General features: G+C 52.5%; 1 protein-coding gene across 1 annotated transcript; it reads left to right on the top strand.

Annotated features, from left to right (window-relative positions):
• The first annotated feature begins 157 nt into the window (after window positions 1–157).
• Window positions 158–27,901, top strand: LOC133355804 (bromodomain-containing protein 9-like). The gene is made up of 14 exons (XM_061573184.1): window positions 158–200; window positions 3,085–3,229; window positions 3,868–3,978; window positions 5,457–5,689; window positions 6,324–6,510; window positions 7,317–7,392; window positions 8,103–8,210; window positions 11,195–11,363; window positions 12,048–12,159; window positions 18,985–19,050; window positions 19,860–19,947; window positions 21,235–21,318; window positions 22,291–22,518; window positions 27,783–27,901. The coding sequence occupies exons 2-14, from the start codon at window positions 3,125–3,127 to the stop codon at window positions 27,884–27,886; spliced, it is 1,671 nt and encodes a 556-aa protein (XP_061429168.1). The 5' UTR covers window positions 158–200; window positions 3,085–3,124; the 3' UTR covers window positions 27,887–27,901.

Raw genomic sequence — 27,901 nt, forward strand, 5'->3', positions numbered from 1 at the left:
AGAGGACTCTAGCCGCCACGCATATAAAGGATTTATAGTGAAAAACTTTGTTTTTACGGGTTTACTTGTTTATTCATCTATTGGATTTGAATTGCTGGCAGGCAGCTCTACGTTATCATTCCGCTCTCAATGCCTCCCCCAGGCCAGGAGCTCGCACCGCTGCAGCTGTTACTTGAACACCTTTTGCAGCAGCTTCAAAGGTGACTTCATCGCCGTCATCGTTGTCAGCGCGGTCACAATAATCGTTACTTCTTCTTGGTTCTTTCGGTAAAGTCACGTAGAATGGAAGTAATAAAATAATAAAAATACAACATTATAAAATTATTCTCACAACGTTTCGGCCACAACGCAAGCAGCCGTCCTCAGGTGGAGAGCAGGTCTGTCGGAAAGACAGCGTCTGGATGACACACTCCAGGCTTGGAGCGACTATTTTAGCTGGGATGGAGGGGGGAAGGGCGCCTTGACAAAATTATTTAGCATATTTATGTTTTATTTTTATTATTTTATTATTTCCATTATACGTGACTTTACCGAAAGAACCAAGAAGATGAATCCCTGCAGTCACGAAAGCTTTAAATCGAAATGTAATCATTACTTGTTTTTGGTATGGCGCACCTATACGCCGGGGGCGTCTCAGAGCGGCTCGCATTACATTTCATATCAAACACCTTTGAAAGGGCACCCCCAGTGGCAGCTGTCCCTGTGGGTACAAAGTGGCATCCTTAATCTAATCTAGTATACAATTACAATAATTACTAATCTAGTATACAATTACAATAATTACTAATCTAGTATACAATTACAATAATTACTAATCTAGTATACAATTACAATAATTACTAATCTAGTATACAATTACAATAATCCCCCCCCCCCTTCCGCCTCAAATCGTTGCACCTGATGAGTTGATGAGTTAATGATCAAATCGTTGCACCTGATGACTTGATAAGACCGAGAGACAGAGCAGAGCCTCACCATTCTGGCGAATTACCCGATGATACTGGATGCAATTACCAGCGAAACGTCGTGCTACTCAAAGCGTGAAACCACGATGATGCTGGATGTAATTACCAGCGAAACGTCGTACTCAAATTGTAAATGTTGTGGTGTCACTCTTCAACACACCGGTGGGCTAAAGCAGTGAACTATTTGTCTTCTGTCAACGTGACACTTTTTTTACTGATTGGCCGTGTCGGGTGGTGGAGGGTTACGACACATTTATAAATAACGCGATCTAAACCCAGAAACGTTGATTATGAATGGCATCCTTAAGTCGGCTCTAAGTGGGCCGCCCTGCTGGGAACTTATTCAGAAAGTGAATTTATAAACCGAAGAAGCTTCCAGCACGATGTCTGACGTTCCGCCGCATGTTAGGGTGCCACTCAATGTGCGTATGGAAGAGTGAACTGTCAGTTGCAGCTGAGAATCTCGTTCAAGTGACAGGCTGCTCAGGACCCCCCCCCCCCCCCTTATCTTCTCCACGCCTGTCCGTCTACGATATGACTCTGTTGGTATCGACTGGAATGCATTTTCACAACTCCGTTGAGCCACCGGTAAATGTCGAAAGATCCTTTGTTACGAGCCACCCAACGGAGAGGGTCACTGCATCGCGAGCTTTCAGATGCGCTTCTGCGGCCGTCTGGAACGCTCTTCCTGCCGATATGAGGAATCCGCTGTAGCTATGCACTTTAAAATCGTCCAGATTGACACAATAATTTCTTTAGAACAGATTTTTTTATGGTTAGTTGTCTATCCTCCGCAACGCCGATTAGCAACATTGGCTCCGTACGGTGCGAAAGAAGTTCAACATTTATAGACTCACACAGAGACACATAGACTCACACAGAGACCCATAGAATCACACAGGGATCCATAGACTCACACAGAGACACATAGACTCACATAGAGACACGTAGAAATATACATAGACCCATACTTACACAGAGACCCATAGACTCACACAGAGAACTATAGACTCACACAGAGACCTATAGACTCACACAGAGACACATAGACTCACACAGAGACCCATAGATTCACACAGAGGTCCATAGATTTACACAGAGACACATAAACTCACACAGAGACCCATAGATTCACACAGGGACCCATAGATTCACACAGAGACCCATAGATTCACACAGAGACCCATATATTCACACAGAGACCCATAGACTCACACAGAGACCCATAGATTCACACAGAGACCCATAGACTCACACAGAGACCCATAGACTCACACAGAGACCCATAGACTCACACAGAGACCCATAGTTTGTTGTCCTTCCCCTGCACCTCTGATTATCATGGTTGGCTACACACGGCGCGAAAAGAAGTTCAACGTGCGTACGTGCAGTGCTTCAATCTCACAGGCAAACAAATACAACACAGGCGTGGACCTTGATAATTATAAACGTTAAGGATGAGCGGCATGTGATTCCATGTGTAATGGGTTCCGGAGACACTTTTCATAGGTAACTTCTTTATTACAACACACCACTCCAACAGTACTGACACAGCCTACTTCTAGCGTGCCTGACACTGGCTACGCTCTCGGGTCCTTCGGCTACGATTACCCCACGGGAGGCTACCTGACCCGACCCAGCCAAGGTACGGGTCTCGACTCTGGCTTCCTCGGACCTCGCCCTTACAAGGGCGTAGAGCCGGGAGTCCCAGAGTCCCACCACTGGCCCGCACAGCGTCCCGGCCCTTACAAGGACAAGCGGGACGAGGGGGTCCAGGGTCCTAAGCTGGCTGGTCTTGGGTCTTCAGCTGCGACTGGCCCCGATCGGCTGGGGAGGTGCCCTTTTATCCCCCTTGCCCATCGAGGGGTGGGGTTGCGTGGGATCATAGATCCCTCGCAGCCCCCCGTTGGTGGCGCCAAGGGGCTTAGCTGTCTGGGATCTTGAGCCCCCAGCAGCCCCTCCCCTCTTGGGCTTGCACAGTGGCCCCTCCCCTGAGGGTCCGAGGTACCTGCAGATGGGCCCTGTCCACCACTGTCGGTAAGTGTGGCCCATCTACGGCACTACACGCCGTAGATGGGCCACACGTGCGACGTTCTCGTGGTTTGCCTTCCTTCCCCAGGAGGGACCCGCACGGATTTTTCGCGCTGCCTGTGACGGACATGATCGCTCCGGGCTACTCCATGATCATCAAGCACCCGATGGACTTCAGCAGCATGAAGGACAAGATCGAACGCAACGCCTACCAGTCGCTCACCGAGTTTAAGGTCAGCGCCACCGTCACGTTGTGCCCACGGAGACAGCTGCCGCTGGGGGTGCTCTTTAAAATAAAAATAAAAAATGTGCTGAGATGAATGCCCTGGCGTTGAAGACAAATGTTTTGGGTCTTCAGATCTGCTTCGGTAAAGTCACGTAGAAGGGACAGCTCTGTTTCTTCACCTGAGGACGGCTGCTTGTGTTGTGGCCGAAACGTCCTGAGAATTTTATTATTTTTTATTATTGTATTATTTCCCTTCTACGTGACTTCACCGAAAGAACCAATAGGATGAATCCCTGCAGTCACGAAAGCTTTAAATCTAAAAAAGATCTTCAGATCATTTACGTTATTAAATGTAACGTCTTCGTGCTGAAAAAAGTGACGTCGCCTCGTGACTTCAGCTTCGTTGGTGAAAGCGCGGAAGTGGCGCGATGCAAGTTACGCCGCCGCTTCTCGTGACGTCGCACTCCCGCAGTCAATCCGAAGCAAATTTCATTTCTGGATCTTTCATTTCTGAATCGCCCTAACCGTCGCATCTCGGTCCGATCTTTTTTTTCTTCGACTTTTGCTCCGGATAATCCGAAAGTCGTAAACACACGTCCTTCCCTACCACCCGCCGTGCTTCACCGCAGCTCTTTTACACCACAGGGGGACTTCAAGCTGATGTGTGACAATGCGATGACCTACAACCGCCCGGAGACCGTGTACTACAAGGCAGCCAGAAAGCTCCTGCACACGGGATTCAAGATGATGTGCAAGGTTTGTAAAAAAATATTTATTAAAATAAATGTTCGCCTTGTTTTTCCCCAATTATAAATCGGTGTCATGTGATGACAGCAAGTTACGTTTATTCGGCAATTATTGCAGAAGCTCATGTGGCGTTGCCCTGTGTTAGAGAACGGTCCACGGAAGTGGATATCACAGAGTTGCCTCTTAGATACCTTCAGGTGCCATTTAAACACACCGCCTCTGCTATAAACCCATCGTCAACCCCAACCATTTTCCCAACTTGATCTCCATCTATAACCCCAAGACTATCCCTTGCTCCCTGTGTCCATCCCAAATCCTAACCCAGCCTTATCTCCTTGTCTCCATTCTGAACCCTAACCTCTAGCCCAACTCTATCCACATCTCCACTCCTAACCATCACCTCTAACCTCTAACCCAACTCTATCTCCACCCCTAACCTCTAACCTCTAACCCAACTCTATCTCCACTCCTAACCCCTAACCTCTAACCCAAACCTATCTCCACTCCGAACCCCTAACCTCTAACCCAAACCTATCTCCACTCCTAACCCCTAACCCCTAACCTCTAACCTATCTCCACTCCTAACCTTTAACCCCTAACCTCTAACCCAAACCTATCTCCACTCCTAACCTCTAACCCAAACCTATCTCCACTCCTAACCCCTAACCTCTAACCCAAATCTATCTCCACTCCGAACCCCTAACCTCTAACCTCTAACCCAAACCTATCTCCACTCCTAACCTCTAACCTCTAACCCAAACCTATCTCCACTCCTAACCCCTAACCTCTAACCCAAACCTATCTCTACTCCTAACCCCTAACCTCTAACCTCTAACCCAAATCTATCTCCACTCCTAACCCCTAACCTCTAACCCAAACCTATCTCCACTCCTAACCCTTAACCTCTAACCTCTAACCAAACTCTATCTCCACTCCTAACCCCTAACCTCTAACCTCTAACCCAAACCTATCTCCACTCCTAACCCCTAACCTCTAACCCAAATCTATCTCCACTCCTAACCCTTAACCTCTAACCAAACTCTATCTCCACTTCTAACCCCTAACCTCTAACCCAAACCTATCTCCACTCCTAACCTCTAACCTCTAACCCAACTCTATCTCCACTCCTAACCCCTAACCTCTAACCCAAACCTATCTCCACTCCTAACCCCTAACCTCTGACCCAAACCTATCTCCACTCCTAACCTCTAACCTCTAACCCAAACCTATCTCCACTCCTAACCCCTAACCTCTGACCCAAACCTATCTCCACTCCTAACCCCTAACCTCTAACCCAAACCTATCTCCACTCCTAACCCCTAACCTCTGACCCAAACCTATCTCCACTCCTAACCTCTAACCTCTAACCCAAAACTATCTCCACTCCGAACCATAACCTCTAACATCTAACCCAAACCTCTCCCTATCACCACTCCTTGCACGTCGCCCCTAACCCCTAACCCTAACCCCATCTGTGGGCACCACAGGAGAAGCTGGTGCTGCTCAAGCGGAGCATGGTGTTCATGCACAGCATGGACCGCTCGCAGGAGGCCGCCATCTACGGCGAGGGTGGCGGCTGCTCCTCCTCCTCTCCGCTGCTGTTGTTGCTGCCCGGCGGCGGTGGTGGCGCCGGCGCCAACAGCGACCACGGCTCCCTCTCGCCTGCCGAGCGCACCGAGGCCGGCCGGCGAGCACGCAAGTCCGGCAGGGACGCACTGAGGTGCCGGGGGCAGGGAGGCGGTGGTGGTTATGATGGTTATGATGGTGGTGGTGGCGGTAATTGCGATGGCAATGGTCGTGACGGTGGTGGTGATGGTGATGATAACGGTGGTGGCGTTATCATCGGTGATGGCATTGGAGGTAGGAGTGCTGGTGATGGCAATGGTGGTGGCAATGGTGGTTAATGGTGGTGGTCGGGAACGGTAGTGTAGCGGTTAGCAGATTGCGCTATGAACCCGGCAACCCGGGTTCGACTCCCGCTCACGGTTATTTGAACTGGTCCTGGGCCTCCCCTACGTCGACTCGTACGAGTAGCACTAGGGAGACAAAGGCGGCTGGGCGTGGTGCTAGCCTACCACCCCCTCGTGTGCCGTGTCGGCCTTCATCGCTGCTCGCTCACAGCATTTGCCCCAACAATCTATTAAGGCTACACAGGGGAACTTTGTCTGTATCTTTGGCAGTGGGGTGGTGGCAATGATGGTGCTCCCTCCACCACCGCCACTGACCCGCACAATCTCATTTGAGAGCACGGGTGTATCACGGCGTGTGTGTGTCGCGTGAGCGTATCGCGCCGTTTGTGTTGTCGTGCCCTCCGCCGCCCGCTGCCCCCCCACCCCACACCCCGCGCGTCCCAGCTTCCCCGCGGCGGTGGCGGCGGCCTACACGCCGGAGTCGAGCGCGTGCAGCCTCGCGGGCAGCAGCACGGGGGGCAGCAGCACGGGGGGGGGCAGCAGCACGGGCGAGGAGGACGTCACCGCGCTGGCCGAGCACGCGGCCGACGAGGCGCGCGAGCGCCTGCAGCACGGCCGCCCCCGCAGCAAGGTGCGTCCACCCAGCCCGCTCGCCCCTGTGTGGCCACCCAGCCCTTCGTCCCACCCAGCCCGCTCGTCCCACCCAGCCCGCTCGTCCCACCCAGCCCGCTCGTCCCACCCAGCCCGCTCGTCCCACCCAGCCCGCTCGTCCCTGTGTGCCCACCCAGCCCACTCGTCCCTGTGTGTCCACCCACCCAGCCCGCTCGTCCCACCCAGCCTGCTAATCCCTGTTTGTCCACCCAGCCCGCTCGTCCCTGTGTGTCCACCTACCCCGCTCGTCCCACCCACCCCACTCATCCCTGTGTGTCCACCCAGCCTGCTCGTCCCACCCAGCCCGCTCGTCCCACCCAGCCCGCTCGTTCCTGTGTGTCCACCCAACCCACTCGGACCTTCCATGCAGTTGCTCTTCAATGCCCCCTGTGCCACCCCAAGACATCAATCTCTGCCTCCTCTCTCTACACTCTTTCCCATCCACACCCCAATCTCCTCTCCATTCTACATTCTCCCCTCTGCTCTCTCTCCCCTCTCCTTTCCCTCCACTCTCCCCTTCTCCCCTTCCATCTCTCCTCTCTTCCCAGACACAGATAGCGTCAGCGTCAGCGTCATTGTCATATCCCACTCCACTCTCTGCACCTTCCCCTCCTGCTCACTCTCCTTTTTCTCTCTCTCTTCCCACTCCTCCCTGTGGCCACCGGATCTCTGTCCGGATCTGCCCGGATCTTTCCGGATCTGCCTGGAATCTCTCCCGATCTCTCCCGATCTGTCCGGGTTTGCCCGAACCTGCCCGGATCTGCGCCCGGGGTCTGCGGGTGTCAGATCGGGTTCCTCCGGCGGGACTGCGGTGGCTCCACGTCGCTGGCGGTCGTCAACCCTTCGGACCCGGACACCGAGGGTAACGTCATCGCCCGGAGACCTCGTGGGGGGCCCTTGTCCCTCCCTGCCCCCCCCCCCCCCCCCCGACCGAGCCTCGCGGCCAGGCCACAGCGCTACCGCCACCGTGAAGTGGTTATCGCACGGGCTTCCAAACCAGTGGTAGCCGGTCCGATTCCGTCTCCCGGAGCGCCGGTGCCAAACGATGCACCTTTCGATTGGCGCGGTTGGCTGCCTACGGTGCGAAAGAAGTTCAACATACGTACGGACGTACAATGGGCTCGCGTCTGTCTACACCCCCTAGCCCAGGCGGTGATCGTCGTGAAGCCAGCGGTGGTCCTGGTGGTTGGAGTGGTGTTGGCGGCAGTGGTGGTGGTGGTGGTGCTGGTGGTAGTTGCCGTGGTGGTTGTAGTGATGGTGGTGGGAACAGTAATGGTCATGGTGGTTGTGGTAGAAGTGGTGTTGGTTATAGTGATGGTTATGGTGGTTGTAGTAGCAGTGGCGGCCTGTCCCGTGTTGTAATTTGCCGTGCGTGTGTGTGTACGTGCGTATGTACATGTGTGTGTGTGCGTGTATGTGTACGTGCGTGTGTACGTGTGTGTGTGTACTTGTGTGTGTGTGTGTACATGTGTGTGTGTACGTGTGTGTGTACGTGTGTGTGTGTGTGTACGTGTGTACGTGTGCATGTGTACGTGTGTGTGTACGTGTGTGCGTGCGTGTTTGGCTGTGAAGAGGAGGAGATGTATCCGGTGAACATGGGCGTTCTCGTCGGAAAGATTCATCCAGGAATCCCGGTGCCTCCCGGCTTCAGGGACGACCGACGGGGAAAGCTCAGGCCAGGTGTGAAACGTGACTCTGCGATGATCATGATGGTGGCGGTGACATTTTCATTGACCCCCTTACAGAGAATGAACCAGAGGCGTGGAAAACCATAGACAAGCATAAAGGCGCCACCAATTGCCCAAGTTCTGCTGTCCTATGTTGGAATGTTTGGCCAACAATGATGATGCTCATAATACAGGTTATTGGGTTTGATCGCGCAAGATTAAATGTGTCGTAACCCTTCATCGCCCGCCACAGCCAATAGGGTTTGCAACGTTAACAATGCGCCAATTATAGTAGTAGATTTTTACCCTTTTAAACTGGTACAAAACTGACACCTTTATTCAAGGCATCATGTTTGCAATAACCACAACACAAGTAGTCAAAAAAGCAAACAAAAATAAGCTTCTTTTTGTTTGCTTTTTTGACTACTTGTGTTGTGGTTATGGAAAACATGATGCCTTGAATAAAGGTGTCAGTTTTGTACCAGTTTAAAAGGGTAAAAACCTACTACTATATTTTGCCACTGGTAAAAGAGATCTCATAGAATGCGCCAATTAGTTACGACTTTAGCCCACCGGTGTGTTGGAGAGCAAATCCACAACATTGACAAATTGAATACGGCGTTTCGCTGGTAATTACACCCAGCATCATCGGGCGATTTGCCAGAATAGTGAAGCCATCCATCTGCTTCTGGTCTTAAATCGAGCAGCAGTAGCACGACGCCATCACGGAACCCAATCAGGTGCAGAAATCAGAGGCGGAGGAAGGGGGGGGGGTATTATAATTATACAATAGGTTAGTAAGCAGTTAATTACTATGCGTTTCCTCTATAAGGAATTGTAGTTGCATAATGTACGCTGCCTCAGTAATCCACCCCCATCATTGTGCAAGAGCGCAGAAGGGTGGTCAACACATCTACGCCTCTATATAAGGAACGAAACAGTAAGACTTCTCTACAAATCTGGCTGTCGCCTGATGAAGCTGGTTGTAATTACTGGCGAAACATCGTACTCAGATTGTAAATGTTGTGGCTTTGCTCTGCAACACACCGGCGTGCTGTACTAGTACACTACAGTATACACTACACTACTATACACTACACTATACACTACTATACACTACTATACACTACACTACTATACACTACACTATACACTACACTACTATACACTACACTATACACTACACACTAGTGCTCTACTAGTACACTACACTATACACTACACTATACACTACACTATACACTACTATACACTACACTACACCATACACTACACTATACACTACACTACACACTATACACTACTATACACTACACTATACACTACACACTACACTATACACTACACTATACTATATACTACTATACACTACACTATACACTACTATACACTACACACTACACTACACACTACACTACACACTATACACTACTATACACTACACTATACACTACACACTACACTATACACTACTATACACTACACACTACACTATACACTATACACTACTATACACTACACTACACACTACACTACACACTATACACTACTATACACTACACTATACACTACACACTACACTATACACTACTATACACTACACTATACACTACTATACACTACACTATACACTACACTATACACTACACTATACACTACTATACACTACACTACACCATACACTACACTATACACTACACTACACACTATACACTACTATACACTACACTATACACTACACACTACACTATACACTACACTATACTATATACTACTATACACTACACTATACACTACACTATACACTACACTATACGCTACACTATACACTACACACTACACTATACACTACTATACACTACACTACTATACACTACACTATACACTACTATACACTACACTACTATACACTACACTATACACTACACTATACACTACTATACACTACACTATACACTATACACTACACTATACACTATACACTACACTATACACTACTATACACTACACTATACACTACTATACACTACACTATACACTACTATACACTACACTATACACTATACACTACACTATACACTACTATACACTACTATACACTACACTATACACTACACTATACACTACTATACACTACACTATACACTACACACTACACTATACACTACACTATACACTACACTATACACTACTACACACTACACTATACACTACTATACACTACACTACACACTACACTACACACTACACTACACACTACACTACACACTACACTATACACTACTATACACTACACTATACACTACACTATACACTATACACTACACTATACACTACACTATACACTACTATACACTACACTATACACTACACTATACACTACACTACACACTACACTACACTATATAACCTCGTGCCACGGCAGATCCCTCGCCTACTTCAGCAGTTTCTTCTTGCCGTGGTTGTCCCACCTGATGACGATTGCTCGCGTTGCGATCGAAACGTCGTGATCTATTGTTTTTTTACCTGCGTGACTTTACCGAAAGAACCAAAGAGTTTAGTTTTAGGGATGTTAGCTATCGCAGCGTGATAGGCAAATCGCCCGGCCGTTTCACCGCCACGTCACCGCCGCCGCCGGGTTCAACCCAGATTTGAACTCCGCCCTCCTCGCGATCATCGTCGCCTTCATCGTCAGCCATGATCCATCCACTGCTGCCTGACGAAGGCCTTCCACAAGCCACCGCCGTCTCTCTCATGCAAAGGTCCCCCCATGCACACGGCTGCCTCGGCAGTTTAAAATAGCTGTCATCTATCCGGCGGGGAGGCACTTGCCAACCCCAGCGGTGGCGCGAGTGAGCAATTGCAGGGCCGTGCCTTTACCTCGACCTTTTTTTATTTACCTAACGCACCCCCCCTCCACACTGTGTCCACCTGACTCGCCTACCCGGTGGGAGCCACTCAACCCCCCCCCCCCTCTCCGCCCCCCCCCCCTGACAGTGACGTACCTGAACTACGGCCCCTACAGCGGGCAGCCACCGGTGCCGCCGCCGCCACCGCCGCCGCCCTACGAAGGCCCCCTCGCCGGCCTGCTCGACGGCGCCGCCTCCTCCTCCCAGCTGCTCTACTCCACCTACGGGGACGACGCCGCCGTGCAGTACGCGCTCAGGTGAGGCCTCGCCCAGGCCGGCGGCCGCGGGGTCCCGCGTTGGAGTACCGCGCGGCAAAGGTGAGCCGGGCTCGTGGTCGGATGAGCACGCCCGCGTGCCAGTCGGCGGTTCACGTTCCAGGTGGACTGCGACCGTCAAAGGAATGGTGCCGCCCCCATAGTCGCCCCCATAGTCGCCCACATAGTCGCCCGCCCTCCCCCCCCCGGTGATCCGTGGATCAAACAAATCGCTTAAGACGTCGATGTACTGCCACGAAGAGCAATCAACGCAAACGCTGTCGCAAGAGGTCACGCGGTTTGGCGCAACGGTCCTTCGCTGACTGTGCGCAATCAACTAATGAATGTGTGACACGTGTGCGTGTGTGCGTGTGTGCATGCGTGCGCCTATGTACAGCCTACAGGTGTATAGTGGGGAGCGGCAGCGTAGTGGTTAGCGCACTGCGCTACGAACCCGGCAAGCTGACTCCCGGTCACTGCCGAGATCGGTGACGGATGTCTGCACCGGTGCTGGGACCGCTCCTGGGTCGACTCAGCCTTAAAATGATTACCCGGTGCGATGTGTGTAAACATCAGCATCGGGGCGACAAATGTGGCCAGGCGTGGTGCTGGCCCATGAGGTGCAGTAACTGCACTTGCCCCAACAGTCTGTCCAAGGCTATACGGTGGATCTTTGTCTTTGTGCAGTCTGCAGGAGTTCGCCAAGGGCTGTGGGGAGTACGCGGCGCGTGTGGTGGATGATCTTCTCGACGCCCTCACCAGCGGGGAGCACTCACGCACGCTGCGCCTGCTACACGAGGTCACGACCCCACCCCAAGGGATTGTGGGACAACGGGGAGTAGCAAATTTGTTTTTTTCAATGAACACGCGCAGTTATTTCGCCAGTCCACTCCGCATACTGAAACATGACGTAAAGTATTCTTCACAAAACCTATGAAGAACTTTACCGTCGTAAAATTAACAAGCGGATAATATAGCTCCTTCACAGCATCTCTCTCTCTCTACACATCCCATCAGTCCCACGGCCTTCTGGGAGCGAATAATTCTAGGAGCTTAAATTTCGATTTAAAGTTTTCGTGGCTGCAGGGATTCATCTTCTTGGTTCTTTCGGTAAAGTCACGTATTTTATTATTTTCCTTCTACATGACTTTACCGAAAGAACCAAGAAGATGACTTCTAGGAGCATTGACTCAGCACAAGAAAACTGAGGACCGGCTTTGACGTCCACTGCCTCGTCAGCAGGCTCAGGATCGCTTGAATCAATGTCGCTGAACTGCCAGTTTATTGGTTTAAGAGTATTTGGTTGCTATAAATGTCCACGTGATAAGCCACTTCGTTGAGCTATCACTCGCGATAGCCAGGTCGCTTCTGAAGAATAAATATACATTTCGATTTAAAGCTGTCTTAACTGCAGGGATTCATCTTCTTGGTTCTTTCAGTAGATGACGCTGTCTTTCCGACAGCCCTGTTCTTCACCTGAGGACGGCTGCTTGCGTTGTGGCCGAAACGTCGTGAGAATTGTATTTTATTATGTTTTATTTTTATTATTTTATTATTTCCCTTCTACGTGACTTTACCGAAAGAACCAAGAAGAATAAATATACAGCTCAGTGGGCCTTACCTGGTCAAATAAAATAAAATAGTTTATAGTTATAGGCAAGGACCCTCCCTGTTCGATATGGGTGCTCCCACTCCACGTACTGGTCAGCACCTCATGCCCTCTGCTGACAATGTAGCCCCACAGTAACCTAACACACCTGTGTATGCATGGCCTTCGCCAGTCCAAGCGCTCAAAACCTGCTTCGCTTCCGAGATGTATCGAGTATGGGATTGGCCGTAGGCAGTAAGTGTCGGGGAGACTTACACGATTTTATTTTGACCCTTGTAGTTTCATTTTGTTCGTCTCTTCAAGCTCATTCCGATTGTGCTCCTGGCACCATGCCGTGAGGTGAAAGCATCCAATCGGATCCCTCACAGGGCAGTGCACCCACCCCGTGTCTTCGAGAATGGCCCACAGAACGAGAGATCCCAGAACTACTTCTGAGCTCCCACGCTAAAGGCACTGCGCTTTCCCATGTCCCTGGCACAGGTTTCCCTCGCTCTACGCGGGTTCGGTTTGTGCGATTTCACGATTACAGGCAGTCTTCTACTTACGATGGAGATACGTTACGACGACCCCATCGTAAGTCAAAAAGATCGTAAGTCGAAGATGGCCCTACCTACTCAGGAGTCTTAAAGAATGGTGATCATTTAGCAAAACAGAGCAATTTATAGTACCGTACTGTATAAACTATATACTGTATGTATTTATTCATTACAATACTGTATTGCACAGTAAAATGTAAAGTGAAAAAAACAAGGTCAATTCTTAGCCGACCTATATGAACTGCAATTTCATAGAAAGTTTTTTCAGGAAACAATCCTATCTGCATCGCACCAGGCGGGAGATGCGTACAGAACATCCCGGCAGCGTCCCAACATACAGCATCGTACCTCGTACACTGCTGCGTTTGCCTGCCACTCGAAATTTAAATTATTTTACCATTTTGTCATATCGCTATCGCCATCGTAAGATCGAAATATCGTAAGTCGGACCATCGTAACTCGGGGACTATCTGTATATATGTGTTTGTGTGTGGCTAACTTATTTCTGTGCAAAATCTATCATGTTACGCGCCTTGAATTCACTCCACATGCGGCTGCATGGTCGGACGTGGGACAGCGTTGGGTGCTGTGTGTGTACTGTGTGTGGGTGTACTGTGTGCGTGCTGTGTGTACTGTGTGTGTACTCTGTACGCTGTGCGCGTACTGTGTGTGCTGTGTGTACTGTGTGTGTGCTGTGTGTGTACTGCGTGTGTGCTGTGTGTGCTGTGTGTACTGTGTGTGTGTGTACCTTGTGTACCGTGTGCATACTGTGTACTGTGTGTGGGTGTACTGTGTGCGTACTGTGTGCACTGTGTGTGTACTCTGTGAGCTGTGCGCGTACTGTGTGTGCTGTGTGTGTGCTGTGTGTGTAATGTGTGTATCTTGTGTACCGTGTGCATACTGTGTACTGTGTGTGGGTGTACTGTGTGCGTTCTGTGTACTGTGTGTGTACTCTGTGAGCTGTGCGCGTACTGTGTGTGCTGTGTGTGTGCTGTGTGTGTAATGTGTGTACCTTGTGTACCGTGTGCATACTGTGTACTGTGTGTGGGTGTACTGTGTGCGTTCTGTGTACTGTGTGGGTGCTGTGTGTACTGTGTGTGTACTCTGTGAGCTCTGCGTGTACTGTGTGCATACGGTTTGTACTGTGTGTGTACTGTGTGCGTGTACTGTGTGTAATGTGTATGTGTAATGTGTGTACCGTGTGTGTACTGTGTGTGTGTACTGTGTGTGTGTTGTGTGTGTAATGACATGATTCCTTGCAAAAGGTTTCAGTTTGGTGTTTTAACATCTTAACACAACTGTTTTATTGCCAGAGAGGGGAAAACCTATTCTTATATTTTGATACTGGCAAAGGAGGTCCCATAATGTTAACTAAGGTGTCTTTATTTTACCAGGTGAGGCCCAGTGAGCGATGTAGCTCTTATTTCAGAAGCGAACTGGCCGTCACAAATGAAAGCTGAACGAAGTGGCTTGTCATCGCGTGGAAATTTATAGCAGCCAAATACTCGAGACGAGTGACATTGGTTTTAAATGTGGAGGGAAAAACCAGAGGGCCCACGTGAAAAATCCACGCGACCACGGGGAGAAAGAGACACGCAAACTCTGAATATACAGCAGCAGGCGTCAGGGTCAGGATCGAACCCACGACTTCCTGCGTACCAGGCAAGGTAGTTAACATCTCCTAGCCACCGTGATGATGATGAGAGAGACACGCAAACTCCGAAGATACAGCAGGCGTCAGGGTCAGCATCGAACCCACGACTTCCTGCGTACCAGGTGAGGTAGTTAACATCTCCTAGCCACCGTGATGATGATGAGAGAGAGACACGCAAACTCCGAATATACAGCAGGCGTAAGAGTCAGGATCGAACCCACGACTTCCTGCATACCAGGCAAGGTAGTTAACATCTCCTAGCCAGCGTGATGATGATGAGGGAGAGACACGCAAACTCCGAATATACAGCAGGCGTCAGGGTCAAGATCGAACCCACGACTTCCTGCATACCAGGCAAGGTAGTTAACATCTCCTAGCCACCGTGATGATGATGAGAGAGAGACACGCAAACTCCGAATATACAGCAGGCGTCAGGGTCAAGATCAAACCCACGACTTCTTGCGTACCAGGCGAGGTAGTTAACATCTCCTAGCCAGCGTGATGATGATGAGGGAGAGACACGCAAACTCCGAATATACAGCAGGCGTCAGGGTCAGGATCGAACCCACGACTTCCTGCGTACCAGGCGAGGTAGTTAACATCTCCTAGCCACCGTGATGATGATGAGAGAGAGACACGCAAACTCCGAATATACAGCAGGCGTCAGGGTCAAGATCAAACCCACGACTTCTTGCGTACCAGGCGAGGTAGTTAACATCTCCTAGCCACCGTGATGATGATGAGAGAGAGATACGCAAACTCCGAATATACAGCAGGCGTAAGGGTCAGGATCGAACCCACGACTTCCTGCATACCAGGCAAGGTAGTTAACATCTAGCCAGCGTGATGATGATGAGGGAGAGACACGCAAACTCCGAATATACAGCAGGCGTCAGGGTCAGGATCGAACCCACGACTTCCTGCATACCAGGCAAGGTAGTTAACATCTCCTAGCCACCGTGATGATGAGAGAGAGACACGCAAACTCCGAATATACAGCAGGCGTCAGGGTCAGGATCGAACCCACGACTTCTTGCGTACCAGGCGAGGTAGTTAACATCTCCTAGCCACCGTGATGATGATGAGAGAGAGAGAGACACGCAAACTCCGAATATACAGCAGCAGGCGTCAGGGTCAGGATCGAACCCACGACTTCCTGCGTACCAGGCGAGGTAGTTAACATCTCCTAGCCACCGTGATGATGATGAGAGAGAGACACGCAAACTCCGAAGATACAGCAGCAGGCGTCAGGGTCAGGATCGAACCCACGACTTCCTGCTTACCAGGCGAGGTAGTTAACATCTCCTAGCCACCGTGATGATGATGATGAGAGAGAGACACGCAAACTCCGAATATACAGCAGCAGGCGTCAGGGTCAGGATCGAACCCACGACTTCCTGCGTACCAGGCAAGGTAGTTAACATCTCCTAGCCACCGTGGCAAACCCCGTGACCGCCCGACTCGGCCCGCATCACCACCGCCCCGTTAATCTGAATTAGACGTAATTGCAAGAATGACCTCAGTTTAGTTCAACCCTCATCACCTAATGGGGCGACGGCACACATTGGCTGTCGTTCGTCATCCGCTCGCTGTCGGGGACGTTCTAATTAACCGCGTAAGTGCCCTTCAGTGTTTCGGAACGTAAAACCGCGCCTAATTGTCAGCTGTGGGTATGTTGACTGAGAAGGTGGCACTCTCAATTTGTCCGCCCCCTTGACAAAGCGTTCCCTTCGGAATGTTCCGATACGGCACGCGACGCCCGCTCGTGTTTGGAGTTACGTTGGCGGACAGAGGGGGGCAGGGGGGGCATGGGGGGGAGCAGCACATGCGTGAGAGAACTTGCGCAGGTTGACACGGACGGAGTTCAAACCGTGACGAAAAGTCAAGAGGCAGTCAAGGAATGGAATGTGGCCGAAGGGGAGAGGGACGTCCGGCGGAGGAGATGGAGCAATTGAAATCAGCTCGCTGAGTTTAACAGGCTCTGGACGGCTTGCCACATCGCAGAATCGTGGGGAGGCCTTCATCCAGCAGTGGATTGAGCATGGCTGATGATGATGATGATGGTGGCGCGTCCCATTTAAAACATGCGGCATGTTTTTAGATTGAAAACTGATTTCTTTAGAGCTGGTTTGTGTGTTTGATTTGTTGTCTCTTACCCTGCATCTCCGCTCAGCACAGTTGGCTACGCACGGTGCGAAAGAAGTTCAACAAATATGTAAAAAAAAAAAGTTCAACAATTATGTAAAATATGTAATTTTTTTGGTTAAGAGATAATTAAAACAAAAGGCACCTATGTAAATAATTGTTTAACTTTTTTTTTTACAAATATGTAAATATTTGTTTTTACAAATATGTAAATATTTGTTGAAAATATTTGTTGAACTTATTTTTGACAGCAGACGATGCCTCCTCGCTCATCTGCTCCCCCCCCCCCCAGCGTCGTCCATCAAGGCAGCCACGCACAGCTGACGACTCACGCACCGGTGCCGGCTACGATGGGAACGAAAATGAATGCAAATTTTTTTTGGTTAAGAGATAATTCAAAACAAAAGGCACCGCGTGCAGTAAAGTTTTACACCGCAGTGATCATTTCTGAACAAACTCGGTTGCGTGATTTCTCCGCAGAGAGGGAGGGAGCGATACGGGGCTGTGGTTTCACGTTCGTTCACTGTTTGGGTCGGTATTCTTCACCCATTTTCAGAGGCGGGGGTGGGGGGGGGTCACTTTCGCCGATAAGGACATCATCAGTGTGAGGGCCGCCACACATTTGAAACCGCTGGGGTTTGGCAACACAATGATGATGATGATGGGGGGTGTTTTCTATTTTGTGTATCGTTGGGGGCCGCACATCAGAGGCCCGCAGTAAAGGCCACCAGGGGCCGCCAGGGCCTTGCGACGAAGAACGGTGCTTTAATGAATAAAACGCTCACGTAGCGCCCATTTGAAATTTTTTCACAACAGGAAGTCACCGCGGCACACACGTGGGAAATTCCCGACACCCGGCTCGGTTAACGCTGCAACGTCCGGCCAACGTTTGACAACCGAACCGGTCACCCTCTCCCTCACCACCGCTGCAGGCTGCGGTTGTCAAAACAGCTGTGAAAGGGGTCACTTGGGTGAGGTCAGAGGTCGGAGCCGCTGAGGCGGCACCGCTAAGACTCGGGGTTGGAATCCGGGCTTCAGTCACCCGTCCGTGATGTAAATACGTAGGCATCGGATCTCAAGCGCGACGAGTTGATGGTATCGGCTCGGTCCAGGCGATTACTGCGCAGCAACAACAACAAACACTTTAATTAAATGAAGTTCTTCCCATAGTTTGGCTACGTTTCTGCTCCGTGAGTAAAGAAAAAATCGGATTCCTTGTCATGCGACGAAAGTTACCCTCGCCGAGTGGAGAGGTCACTTGAAGGGGTTTCAGAGGGAGCTCTGCAGTGTCCACTTCCGCGGGCTGTTCTCTGGCACCGTGGGTTTTGCTGCTCTGTAACAAAAGCTGATGGATTTTTTTTCCCGGCCCATGACATAACGCGGATGGCGGGATCGTGATAAGAAATTTGAGAAAATATTTAAATGTAAATGTTTACATGTTACAAAAATAATTTTAACAGTTGAAAAAGTCAAATAAAGACACCTATTAATGCCGCTCCATTGGCTGGCGCAGTCAACAGAACGCCGAGATGTCAAGCTGCATTGGCATGTAAATAATTTCCTAACAAATTAGAATTTGTAACGAGCACAGGTTTTATTCCCTCCTAGAGCGAGAGAAAATCACGTGCTGGGTTACTCCAGTGACACCTTCACCCGCAGATTCCCACGCTGCCGTTACAGAAGCAGCAGCAGCAGAAGGAGAAAGTGGAACAGGTCATCGTCGCTGCCCTGGCAGAAGAAACGCAGGTGAGACGCCACCGCTCGCTGTCACCACCAAAGACAAGAACACGCATACCCTCCCCCCCCCCCCCCCCCCCCGTATGGCCCACACAGGCTGCTGTACACAGTACGCACACGCAGCACCTATGAAGGCCAGCACAGCACACGAGGGGTTGGGTGGCCGTCACCACACCCGGCCGCCTTTGTCTCCCCAGTGGTGATGTTTACACACCGCACCAGCTACTAAGTTGAGTCCCCGTCAAACCAGGGGAAGATTGCTTCAGATGTTGATGCCAGCCATGGCCGGGAATCTAACCCGGGGTCAGTTGAGGCTCCCTGTTAATCGACTCGACCGACCTGCCCTGGGGCAACGGTCGGCTTACTGGACCTGCGATCCGGAGGTGTCGCCCGGCTCGACTCGATCTCCCGGCGCCTGCTGGGTAAAACAAAGCAGGGGGGGCAAAGTTTCTTAAAATCCCCCCAGCAACGGAACTCTGTCCACCCAGCAGCAGCAGCACGAATGGGGTCACCGCCACTACCACCACCACCACAGTCAAATCAGTCGGCAGGTCACGTGTGGTGGGGGTCAAGTGCGGCTACGCCCACCGGCTGGCTGGCAGAATGCACCGCGTCGCCGTGGGAGAGTAGCACCAAATACAATCTGTAGAGCTCCGCTGTGGTGGGCAAGGGCCCCTTCCGTCAGCGGTGGCACGAGTGAGCAATTGCCCGGGGCTGCGCCTTTTTTCCTTTCATCGGATGGTGGGCCTGCCGACTTGGGTACAGGAGCGGGGCGCTGCACTAACCCCGGGTTATTTGCTCTGACTACTTTCGTGCAGATAAAGGCCGACCCGGGCGTCAGAAAAGTCTGCCACCCAAGCGCCGTTGATTTTGCATCGTTTGAACTCTCGCTGCTTGAGCCGTTTGGTAAGAGGACGTTGCGCGCACTGTCACGCTTCCGATTAGCACTGCTGGCTACACACGGCGCGAAAGAAGTTCAACACACGTACATAGCGGAATCGCATCCACGGCAGGTTTCAGAGTGGCAGAACGTAATAATTTAGTTTCATAATCAGCCATAATCAGCCATGATAAATCTACTGCTGGCCGGATGTCACAGTGGTGAGATGTTAACTACCTCGCCTGGTGTACAGGAGGTCGTGGGTTTGATCCCAACCCTGACGCCTGCTGCTGTATATTTGGAGTTTGCGTGTCTCTCTCTCTCCCCGTGGTTGCGTGGATTTTTCTCTGGGTCCTCCAGCCTTTCCCTCCGCATTTAGAAAAGTGCGTTTCGAGTATTTGGCTGCTATACATTTCCACGCGATGATAAGCTGTACATTTCCAAGTGGTAAAGCCACTTCGTTGAGCTATCATTCATGGCCAGTTCATGTAGCTCAGTGGGCCTTACTTGGCAAAATATAAAATAGTTGAGATTTTGGATGAAGGTTTCAGGATGTTGGCCATCACAGTGCAAAAGACAAATCACTGGGCCACTCCACCGCCACGTGGCCACCGTCGGGTCCAACCCAGATTTGAATTCCGCATTCCAGCTCCGACCGCGGCGGAGGGGCGGCCGCCCTCCTCGCGATCATCGTCATCTTCATCGTCAGCCATGATCTATCCACTGCTGCCTGAAGAAGGCCTCCTACAAGCCGCCGCCGCCGTGTGTCATGTAACGGTCCACCTACCCGCCTGCACACGGGCTGATTTCATTGCTCCATCTCCGTGGTGAACGTCCTATTTGGCGGATTTTCGAATTACTTCTCGTGTGAGCATTTAACACATCCATGTGTGTGAGCGTGTGTGTGTAGTGGGGAGCGGTAGTGTAGTGGTCAGCACGCTGCGCTATGAACCCAATGACCCGGGTTCAATTCCCGCTCACGGCCAACACCAGTGACGATTATCTGAACCGGTCCTGGGCCTCCCCTAGGTCGACTCAGCCTCAAATGAGTACCTGTTGTGGTGTACAAACATCACTACTGGGGAGACAAAGGCGGTCGGGCGTGGTGCTGGCCACCCACCCCCTCGTGTGCCAGGGCAGCCTTCCTTCATATGTGCTCGCAAACAGCACTTGCCCTAAAAGTCTGTTAAGGCTATACAGGAAATCTTTGATATGTTAGACGTGTGTGTGTGTGTTTGCTCGGCCGCGTGTTCACGATTGCGTGCGTTGGAGCCCCGCTATGTCACCGCGCATTTTGACACTTCTTTCTTCAGGCAAGGAGAAGGCTGAAGGGAGCCAACAGGCCAGGCCAACGTCCGCCATCTTGCAGGAGCCGCAGGTGCCTGGGGCCAACCATGGTGAGGCCTTGTCACCACATTTATCATCGGCCATGATCAATCCACTGCTGGATGAAGGACTCTTCAGGCCGTCGCCGTCTCTCACAGTCGCACGATATCACATTCAATCCGCCCAGCACCTGCGAACGAGCTGATTGTATCGCTCCATCTCCACGGCGGACACGCTCTTGAGAATGCTCCCTTCTTTGGCTGCCACTCTATCGCCAGTCTTCACCACTGGCAAATCATCCCTCCTTGCCATGTGTCCCAGCCCAAGTCCGCTTACTTTTCTAACGGCTCATATGTTGTCTAGTAGCGGTCAGTTTGATGCGTACGTCCTGCGAACCATTGTGTTCCTCTCTCTGTCTGTTGGTGTAGTTTCCAAGCATGCACCTCTCGTGTAAATTCCCTCCTTTGCCAACTAAAGATTTTTTAATTCATGACTGTGGGAAGCCACCCAGAGTGTCTGGAGAATGCGGAATCTTTGTCCATATCTCTGTCCATCCGATTGTTAAAATATGTGCTCGTTAAACATAGTGTTTTATTCCTAATATCTGCCTACAACATGGAGTCGTGATAACTTTTGGAAATACGACCCAATGTGAACCCAATTTTGGTGTGAAGTTGTCAGTTGCTATTCGGGACTCCCCCGAAAAGGAAACCGGCTGCGTTGAGAGAACGCGACCCCAAAACACCTTCGCGTCCGAAGGCCGTGACATCGTTACACGTGATGCCATCCCATCGTGCAGCTTCAAACGTGACGTCATTATCGCTCATTCAGCGACAAACGCACGTTGGAACGCGGCCGCATAATCCACGAGCGCGCGGAAATGTTTCTTCATTGTTTCGCCGGTTGTTGCCTTTATTTATTTACCGATCGTTTTCTCTCGGAAGCAGTCGATCGCTTCATTCGTCGCGTTAATCATTTCACCGAGCGTTTCGCTCGCTCGATTTGACCGGGTTAGCGGTGGCCTCCCCTCGCCCGCCCGCCAGGCGACGGCCCGGCCGCGGGCCTCGTTGCCGCCCCCGCCGCGGTGGCCGCGGGCGACGTGGCTCCCAAGGCGAAGACGACAACGACGACGATGACGAAGATGATGGTCGCCATGTCGGCTGCCGGCACCGGGGCCCGGCCGTGCCCCGAGGAGGTGCCACCCCCGAGGCTCGTGCCCCAACCACCACCACCACCGCCGCCACCACCACCACCTCTCACTCCCTCGCTCGGTGGGTGGGGGTGGGTGGGGGTGGGTGGGGGTGGATATAGGTGGGTATAGGTGGCTGTATATTGGGAGTGGGTGGGTATGGATTGATGTCAGTGACCGCAACGACGACGTGGCAGTGAAGCGGCGGAGTGATTTGCCTGTCGCGCTGTGACAGCCAACGCAAGGGGAAGCCCCCACGACGTTGAGGGCTTCAGGGCCAAGTTCTGCTACCCCTCCCGTGCGTGAGTCTGCGTGCGTGAGTCTGAGTGCGTGAGTCTGAGTGCGTGAGTCTGAGTGCGTGAGCCTGAGTGCGTGAGTCTGAGTGCGTGAGCCTGAGTGCGTGAGCCTGAGTGCGTGAGTCTGAGTGCGTGAGCCTGAGTGCGTGAGTCTGAGTGCGTGAGTCTGAGTGTGTGAGCCTGAGTGCGTGAGCCTGAGTGCGTGAGCCTGAGTGCGTGAGCCTGAGTGCGTGAGCCTGAGTGCGTGAGGCTGAGCGCGTGAGCCTGAGTGCGTGAGTCTGAGTGCGTGAGCCTGAGTGCGTGAGCCTGAGTGCGTGAGCCTGAGTGCGTGAGCCTGAGTGCGTGAGCCTGAGTGCGTGAGGCTGAGCGCGTGAGCCTGAGTGCGTGATGCTGCGTGCGTGAGTCTGAGTGCGTGAGTCTGAGTGCGTGAGTCTGAGTGCGTGAGTTTGAGTACGTGAGTGAGTGCGTGAGGCTCAGTGCATGAGCCTGAGTGCGTGAGCCTGAGTGCGTGAGTCTGAGTGCGTGAGCCTGAGTGCGTGAGTCTGAGTGCGTGAGCCTGAGGAGCGTGAGTCTGAGTGCGTGAGTCTGAGTGCGTGAGTCTGAGTGTGCGTGAGTCTGAGTGCGTGAGTCTGAGTGCGTGAGTCTGAGTGCGTGAGTCTGAGTGCGTGAGTCTGAGTGCGTGAGTCTGAGTGCGTGAGCCTGCGTGCGTGAGTCTGAGTGCGTGAGCCTGAGTGCGTGAACCTGAGTGCGTGAGTCTGAGTGCGTGAGCCTGAGTGCGTGAGCCTGAGTGCGTGAGTCTGAGTGCGTGAGTCTGAGTGCGTGAGCCTGAGTGCGTGAGCCCGAGTGCGTGAGTCTGAGTGCGTGAGACTGAGTGCGTGAGTCTGAGTGCGTGAGTCTGAGTGCGTGAGTCTGAGTGCGTGAGACTGAGTGCGTGAGTTTGAGTGCGTGAGTCTGAGTGCGTGAGTCTGAGTGCGTGAGCCTGAGTGCGTGAGCCTGAGTGCGTGAGCCTGAGTGCGTGAGCCTGAGTGCGTGAGCCTGAGTGCGTGAGCCTGAGTGCGTGAGTCTGAGTGCGTGAGTCTGAGTGCGTGAGTCTGAGTGCGTGAGTCTGAGTGCGTGAGTCTGAGTGCGTGAGCCTGAGTGCGTGAGCCTGAGTGCGTGAGTCTGAGTGCGTGAGTCTGAGTGCGTGAGTCTGAGTGCGTGAGTCTGAGTGCGTGAGCCTGAGTGCGTGAGCCTGAGTGCGTGAGCCTGAGTGCGTGAACCTGAGTGCGTGAACCTGAGTGCGTGAGTCTGAGTGCGTGAGACTGAGTGCGTGAGCCTGAGTGCGTGAGTCTGAGTGCGTGAGACTGAGTGCGTGAGTCTGAGTGCGTGAACCTGAGTGCGTGAATCTGAGTGTGTGAGTCTGAGTGCGTGAGCCTGAGTGCGTGAGTCTGAGTGTGTGAGACTGAGTGCGTGAGCCTGAGTGCGTGAGTCTGAGTGTGTGAGACTGAGTGCGTGAGCCTGAGTGCGTGAGTCTGAGTGCGTGAGACTGAGTGCGTGAGTCTGAGTGCGTGAGCCTGAGTGCGTGAGTCTGAGTGTGTGAGCCTGAGTGCGTGAGTCTGAGTGCGTGAGTCTGAGTGTGTGAGACTGAGTGCGTGAGCCTGAGTGCGTGAGTCTGAGTGCGTGAGCCTGAGTGCGTGAGTCTGAGTGCGTGAGCCTGAGTGCGTGAGTCTGAGTGTGTGAGTCTGAGTGCGTGAACCTGAGTGCGTGAGTCTGAGTGTGTGAGACTGAGTGCGTGAGCCTGAGTGCGTGAGTCTGAGTGCGTGAGACTGAGTGCGTGAGTCTGAGTGCGTGAGACTGAGTGCGTGAGTCTGAGTGCGTGAGCCTGAGTGCGTGAGCCTGAGTGCGTGAGACTGAGTGCGTGAGTCTGAGTGCGTGAGTCTGAGTGCGTGAACCTGAGTGCGTGAGTCTGAGTGCGTGAGACTGAGTGCGTGAGACTGAGTGCGTGAGTCTGAGTGCGTGAGTCTGAGTGCGTGAACCTGAGTGCGTGAGTCTGAGTGCGTGAACCTGAGTGCGTGAACCTGAGTGCGTGAGCCTGAGTGCGTGAGCCTGAGTGCGTGAACCTGAGTGCGTGAACCTGAGTGCGTGAGCCTGAGTGCGTGAGTCCGAGTGCGTGAACCTGAGTGCGTGAGCCCGAGTGCGTGAACCCGAGTGCGTGAACCTGAGTGCGTGAGACTGAGTGCGTGAGTCTGAGTGCGTGAGTCTGAGTGCGTGAGTCTGAGTGCGTGAGTCTGAGTGCGTGTCGAGTGCGTGAGTCCGAGTGCGTGAGTCCGAGTGCGTGAGTCTGAGTGCGTGAGTCTGAGTGCGTGAGCCTGAGTGCGTGAGCCTGAGTGCGTGAGTCTGAGTGCGTGAGTCTGAGTGCGTGAGTCCGAGTGCGTGAGCCTGAGTGCGTGAGTCTGAGTGCGTGAGTCTGAGTGCGTGAGACTGAGTGCGTGAGACTGAGTGCGTGAGTCCGAGTGCGTGAGCCTGAGTGCGTGAGTCTGAGTGCGTGAGACTGAGTGCGTGAGACTGAGTGCGTGAGTCTGAGTGCGTGAGACTGAGTGCGTGAGACTGAGTGCGTGAGACTGAGTGCGTGAGTCCGAGTGCGTGAGTCCGAGTGCGTGAGTCTGAGTGCGTGAGTCTGAGTGCGTGAGACTGAGTGCGTGAGTCTGAGTGCGTGAGTCTGAGTGCGTGAGTCTGAGTGCGTGAGCCTGCGTGCGTGAGTCTGAGTGCGTGAGTCTGAGTGCGTGAGTCTGAGTGCGTGAGTCTGAGTGCGTGAGTCTGAGTGCGTGAGTCTGAGTGCGTGAGCCTGCGTGCGTGAACCTGAGTGCGTGAGTCTGAGTGCGTGAGTCTGAGTGCGTGAGTCTGAGTGCGTGAGACTGAGTGCGTGAGTCTGAGTGCGTGAGTCTGAGTGCGTGAGTCTGAGTGCGTGAGTCTGAGTGCGTGAGACTGAGTGCGTGAGACTGAGTGCGTGAGTCTGAGTGCGTGAGCCTGCGTGCGTGAACCTGAGTGCGTGAGTCTGAGTGCGTGAGTCTGAGTGCGTGAGTCTGAGTGCGTGAGACTGAGTGCGTGAGTCTGAGTGCGTGAGTCTGAGTGCGTGAGTCTGAGTGCGTGAGTCTGAGTGCGTGAGTCTGAGTGCGTGAGCCTGCGTGCGTGAACCTGAGTGCGTGAGTCTGAGTGCGTGAGCCTGAGTGCGTGAGCCTGAGTGCGTGAGCCTGAGTGCGTGAGTCTGAGTGCGTGAGTCTGAGTGCGTGAGCCTGAGTGCGTGAGTCTGAGTGCGTGAGCCTGCGTGCGTGAGTCTGAGTGCGTGAGTCTGAGTGCGTGAGTCTGAGTGCGTGAGTCTGAGTGCGTGAGTCTGAGTGCGTGAGTCTGAGTGCGTGAGCCTGCGTGCGTGAACCTGAGTGCGTGAGTCTGAGTGCGTGAGTCTGAGTGCGTGAGTCTGAGTGCGTGAGCCTGAGTGCGTGAGTCTGAGTGCGTGAGCCTGAGTGCTTGAGTCTGAGCGCGTGAGTCTGAGTGCGTGAGGCTGCGTGCGTGAGCCTGAGTGTGTGAGTCTGAGCGCGTGAGTCTGAGTGCGTGAGTCTGAGTGCGTGAGTCCGAGTGCGTGAGTCTGAGCGCGTGAGTCTGAGTGCGTGAGGCTGCGTGCGTGAGCCTGAGTGTGTGAGTCTGAGTGTGTGAGTCTGAGTGCGTGAGTCTGAGTGCGTGAGCCTGAGTGCGTGAGTCTGAGTGCGTGAGCCTGAGTGCGTGAGCCTGAGTGCGTGAGTCTGAGTGCGTGAGCCTGAATGCGTGAGTCTGAGTGCGTGAGTCTGAGCGCGTGAGTCTGAGTGCGTGAGGCTGCGTGCGTGAGCCTGAGTGCGTGAGTCTGAGCGCGTGAGCCCGAGTGCGTGAGCCCGAGTGCGTGAGCCTGAGTGCTTGAGTCTGAGCGCGTGAGCCCGAGTGCGTGAGCCTGAGTGCGTGAGTCCGAGTGCGTGAGCCTGCGTGCATGAGGCTGCGTGCGTGAGCCTGAGTGCGTGAGCATTCGTGCCCGGCCGCTGAATCGCTGCCCCTTGCTGCTCTCTGACAGCTCATTCTGCCTGCTCCACTGCCTTGAAACCCCTGACCTCTGAGTTTGGGTGGATGGGTGGGTATGGGTGTGGGTGGGTATGGGTGGGTGGGTATGGGTGAGTATGTTTGGGTGGGTGGGTGGATGGGTATGAGTGTGAGAGGTGTAACACTAAATTCCCGTACAGATAAACGTATTGATCAACGTGCCGTGCCCTGGCCATAAGCCAAGGGTGGAGAGGGATCACCAACCCTCGCCTCCAAAGTGCGGGGGTTGGTGGACCACACGAATCTGCGGCTCACCACCCACGGAGCATCGCAGTTGCCACCTCCTGGCAGCACAGCAAGCGGATTCACTCCAGCTTGATTGGGAGCTTTCGTGACTGCAGGAATTGCTCTCTGGTTCTTTCGGTAAAGTCAAGTGGGAAGAGAAAATAATAAATTAAATAATAGCACAGGACGTTTCGATTGCAACACAAGCAATAATCTCTGTGTTGTATCGCGTTATATTTGACTAGGTTTGTTTTCTCTTTCATTTGTACCTGATGACGATTGCTTGTGTTCCAATCGAAACGTCGTGTGCAATTATTTAATTTATTATTTCTTTCTACGTGACTTTATCGAAAGAACCAAAGTGTACTCCACCTGTGCGAGCATTGGCGATTACCCCCCACTCCCTCGCGCACTTGGGTGTCCTCCGTGTACTCGGGTTTCCACCCACATAATATAGGACCGCAAAGCTTGGGCAATTGTTAGCCCCGGTTCTAGCCGCCTTCCCGCTTGTCTGTGGTTTCCCGCGCCTCGTAATCGTTTCAAATTTTCCCGCAATTGCGCTGTTTTCCTCGTGTTTTCACGGCGCGATCGCCACGATCGGGACAACGTTGAATGCAATTGGCGAGGAAGACCAACAGACGAACATCGCGGTCATAAAATAAGAAGCCAATACGTACAATTAAGAAACCCCGTGACGGTGCGACCCCCGCGTCTGCCCGGGCAGGGTCGCCATCGCAGCTGAGCGCCAACGAGGTGGAAGACGACGAGATCGACCGGGAGCTGCGCGAGTTCCTCCAGTCCCCGGGCTCCGACAGCGCCGCGTCGTAGCGGCACCACGCGGGC

Source organism: Lethenteron reissneri, chromosome 52, assembly GCF_015708825.2.
Source record: "Lethenteron reissneri isolate LAM-NWPU_2019-01 chromosome 52, ASM1570882v1, whole genome shotgun sequence".
In the NCBI taxonomy this organism is placed as follows: Eukaryota; Metazoa; Chordata; class Hyperoartia; order Petromyzontiformes; family Petromyzontidae; genus Lethenteron; species Lethenteron reissneri.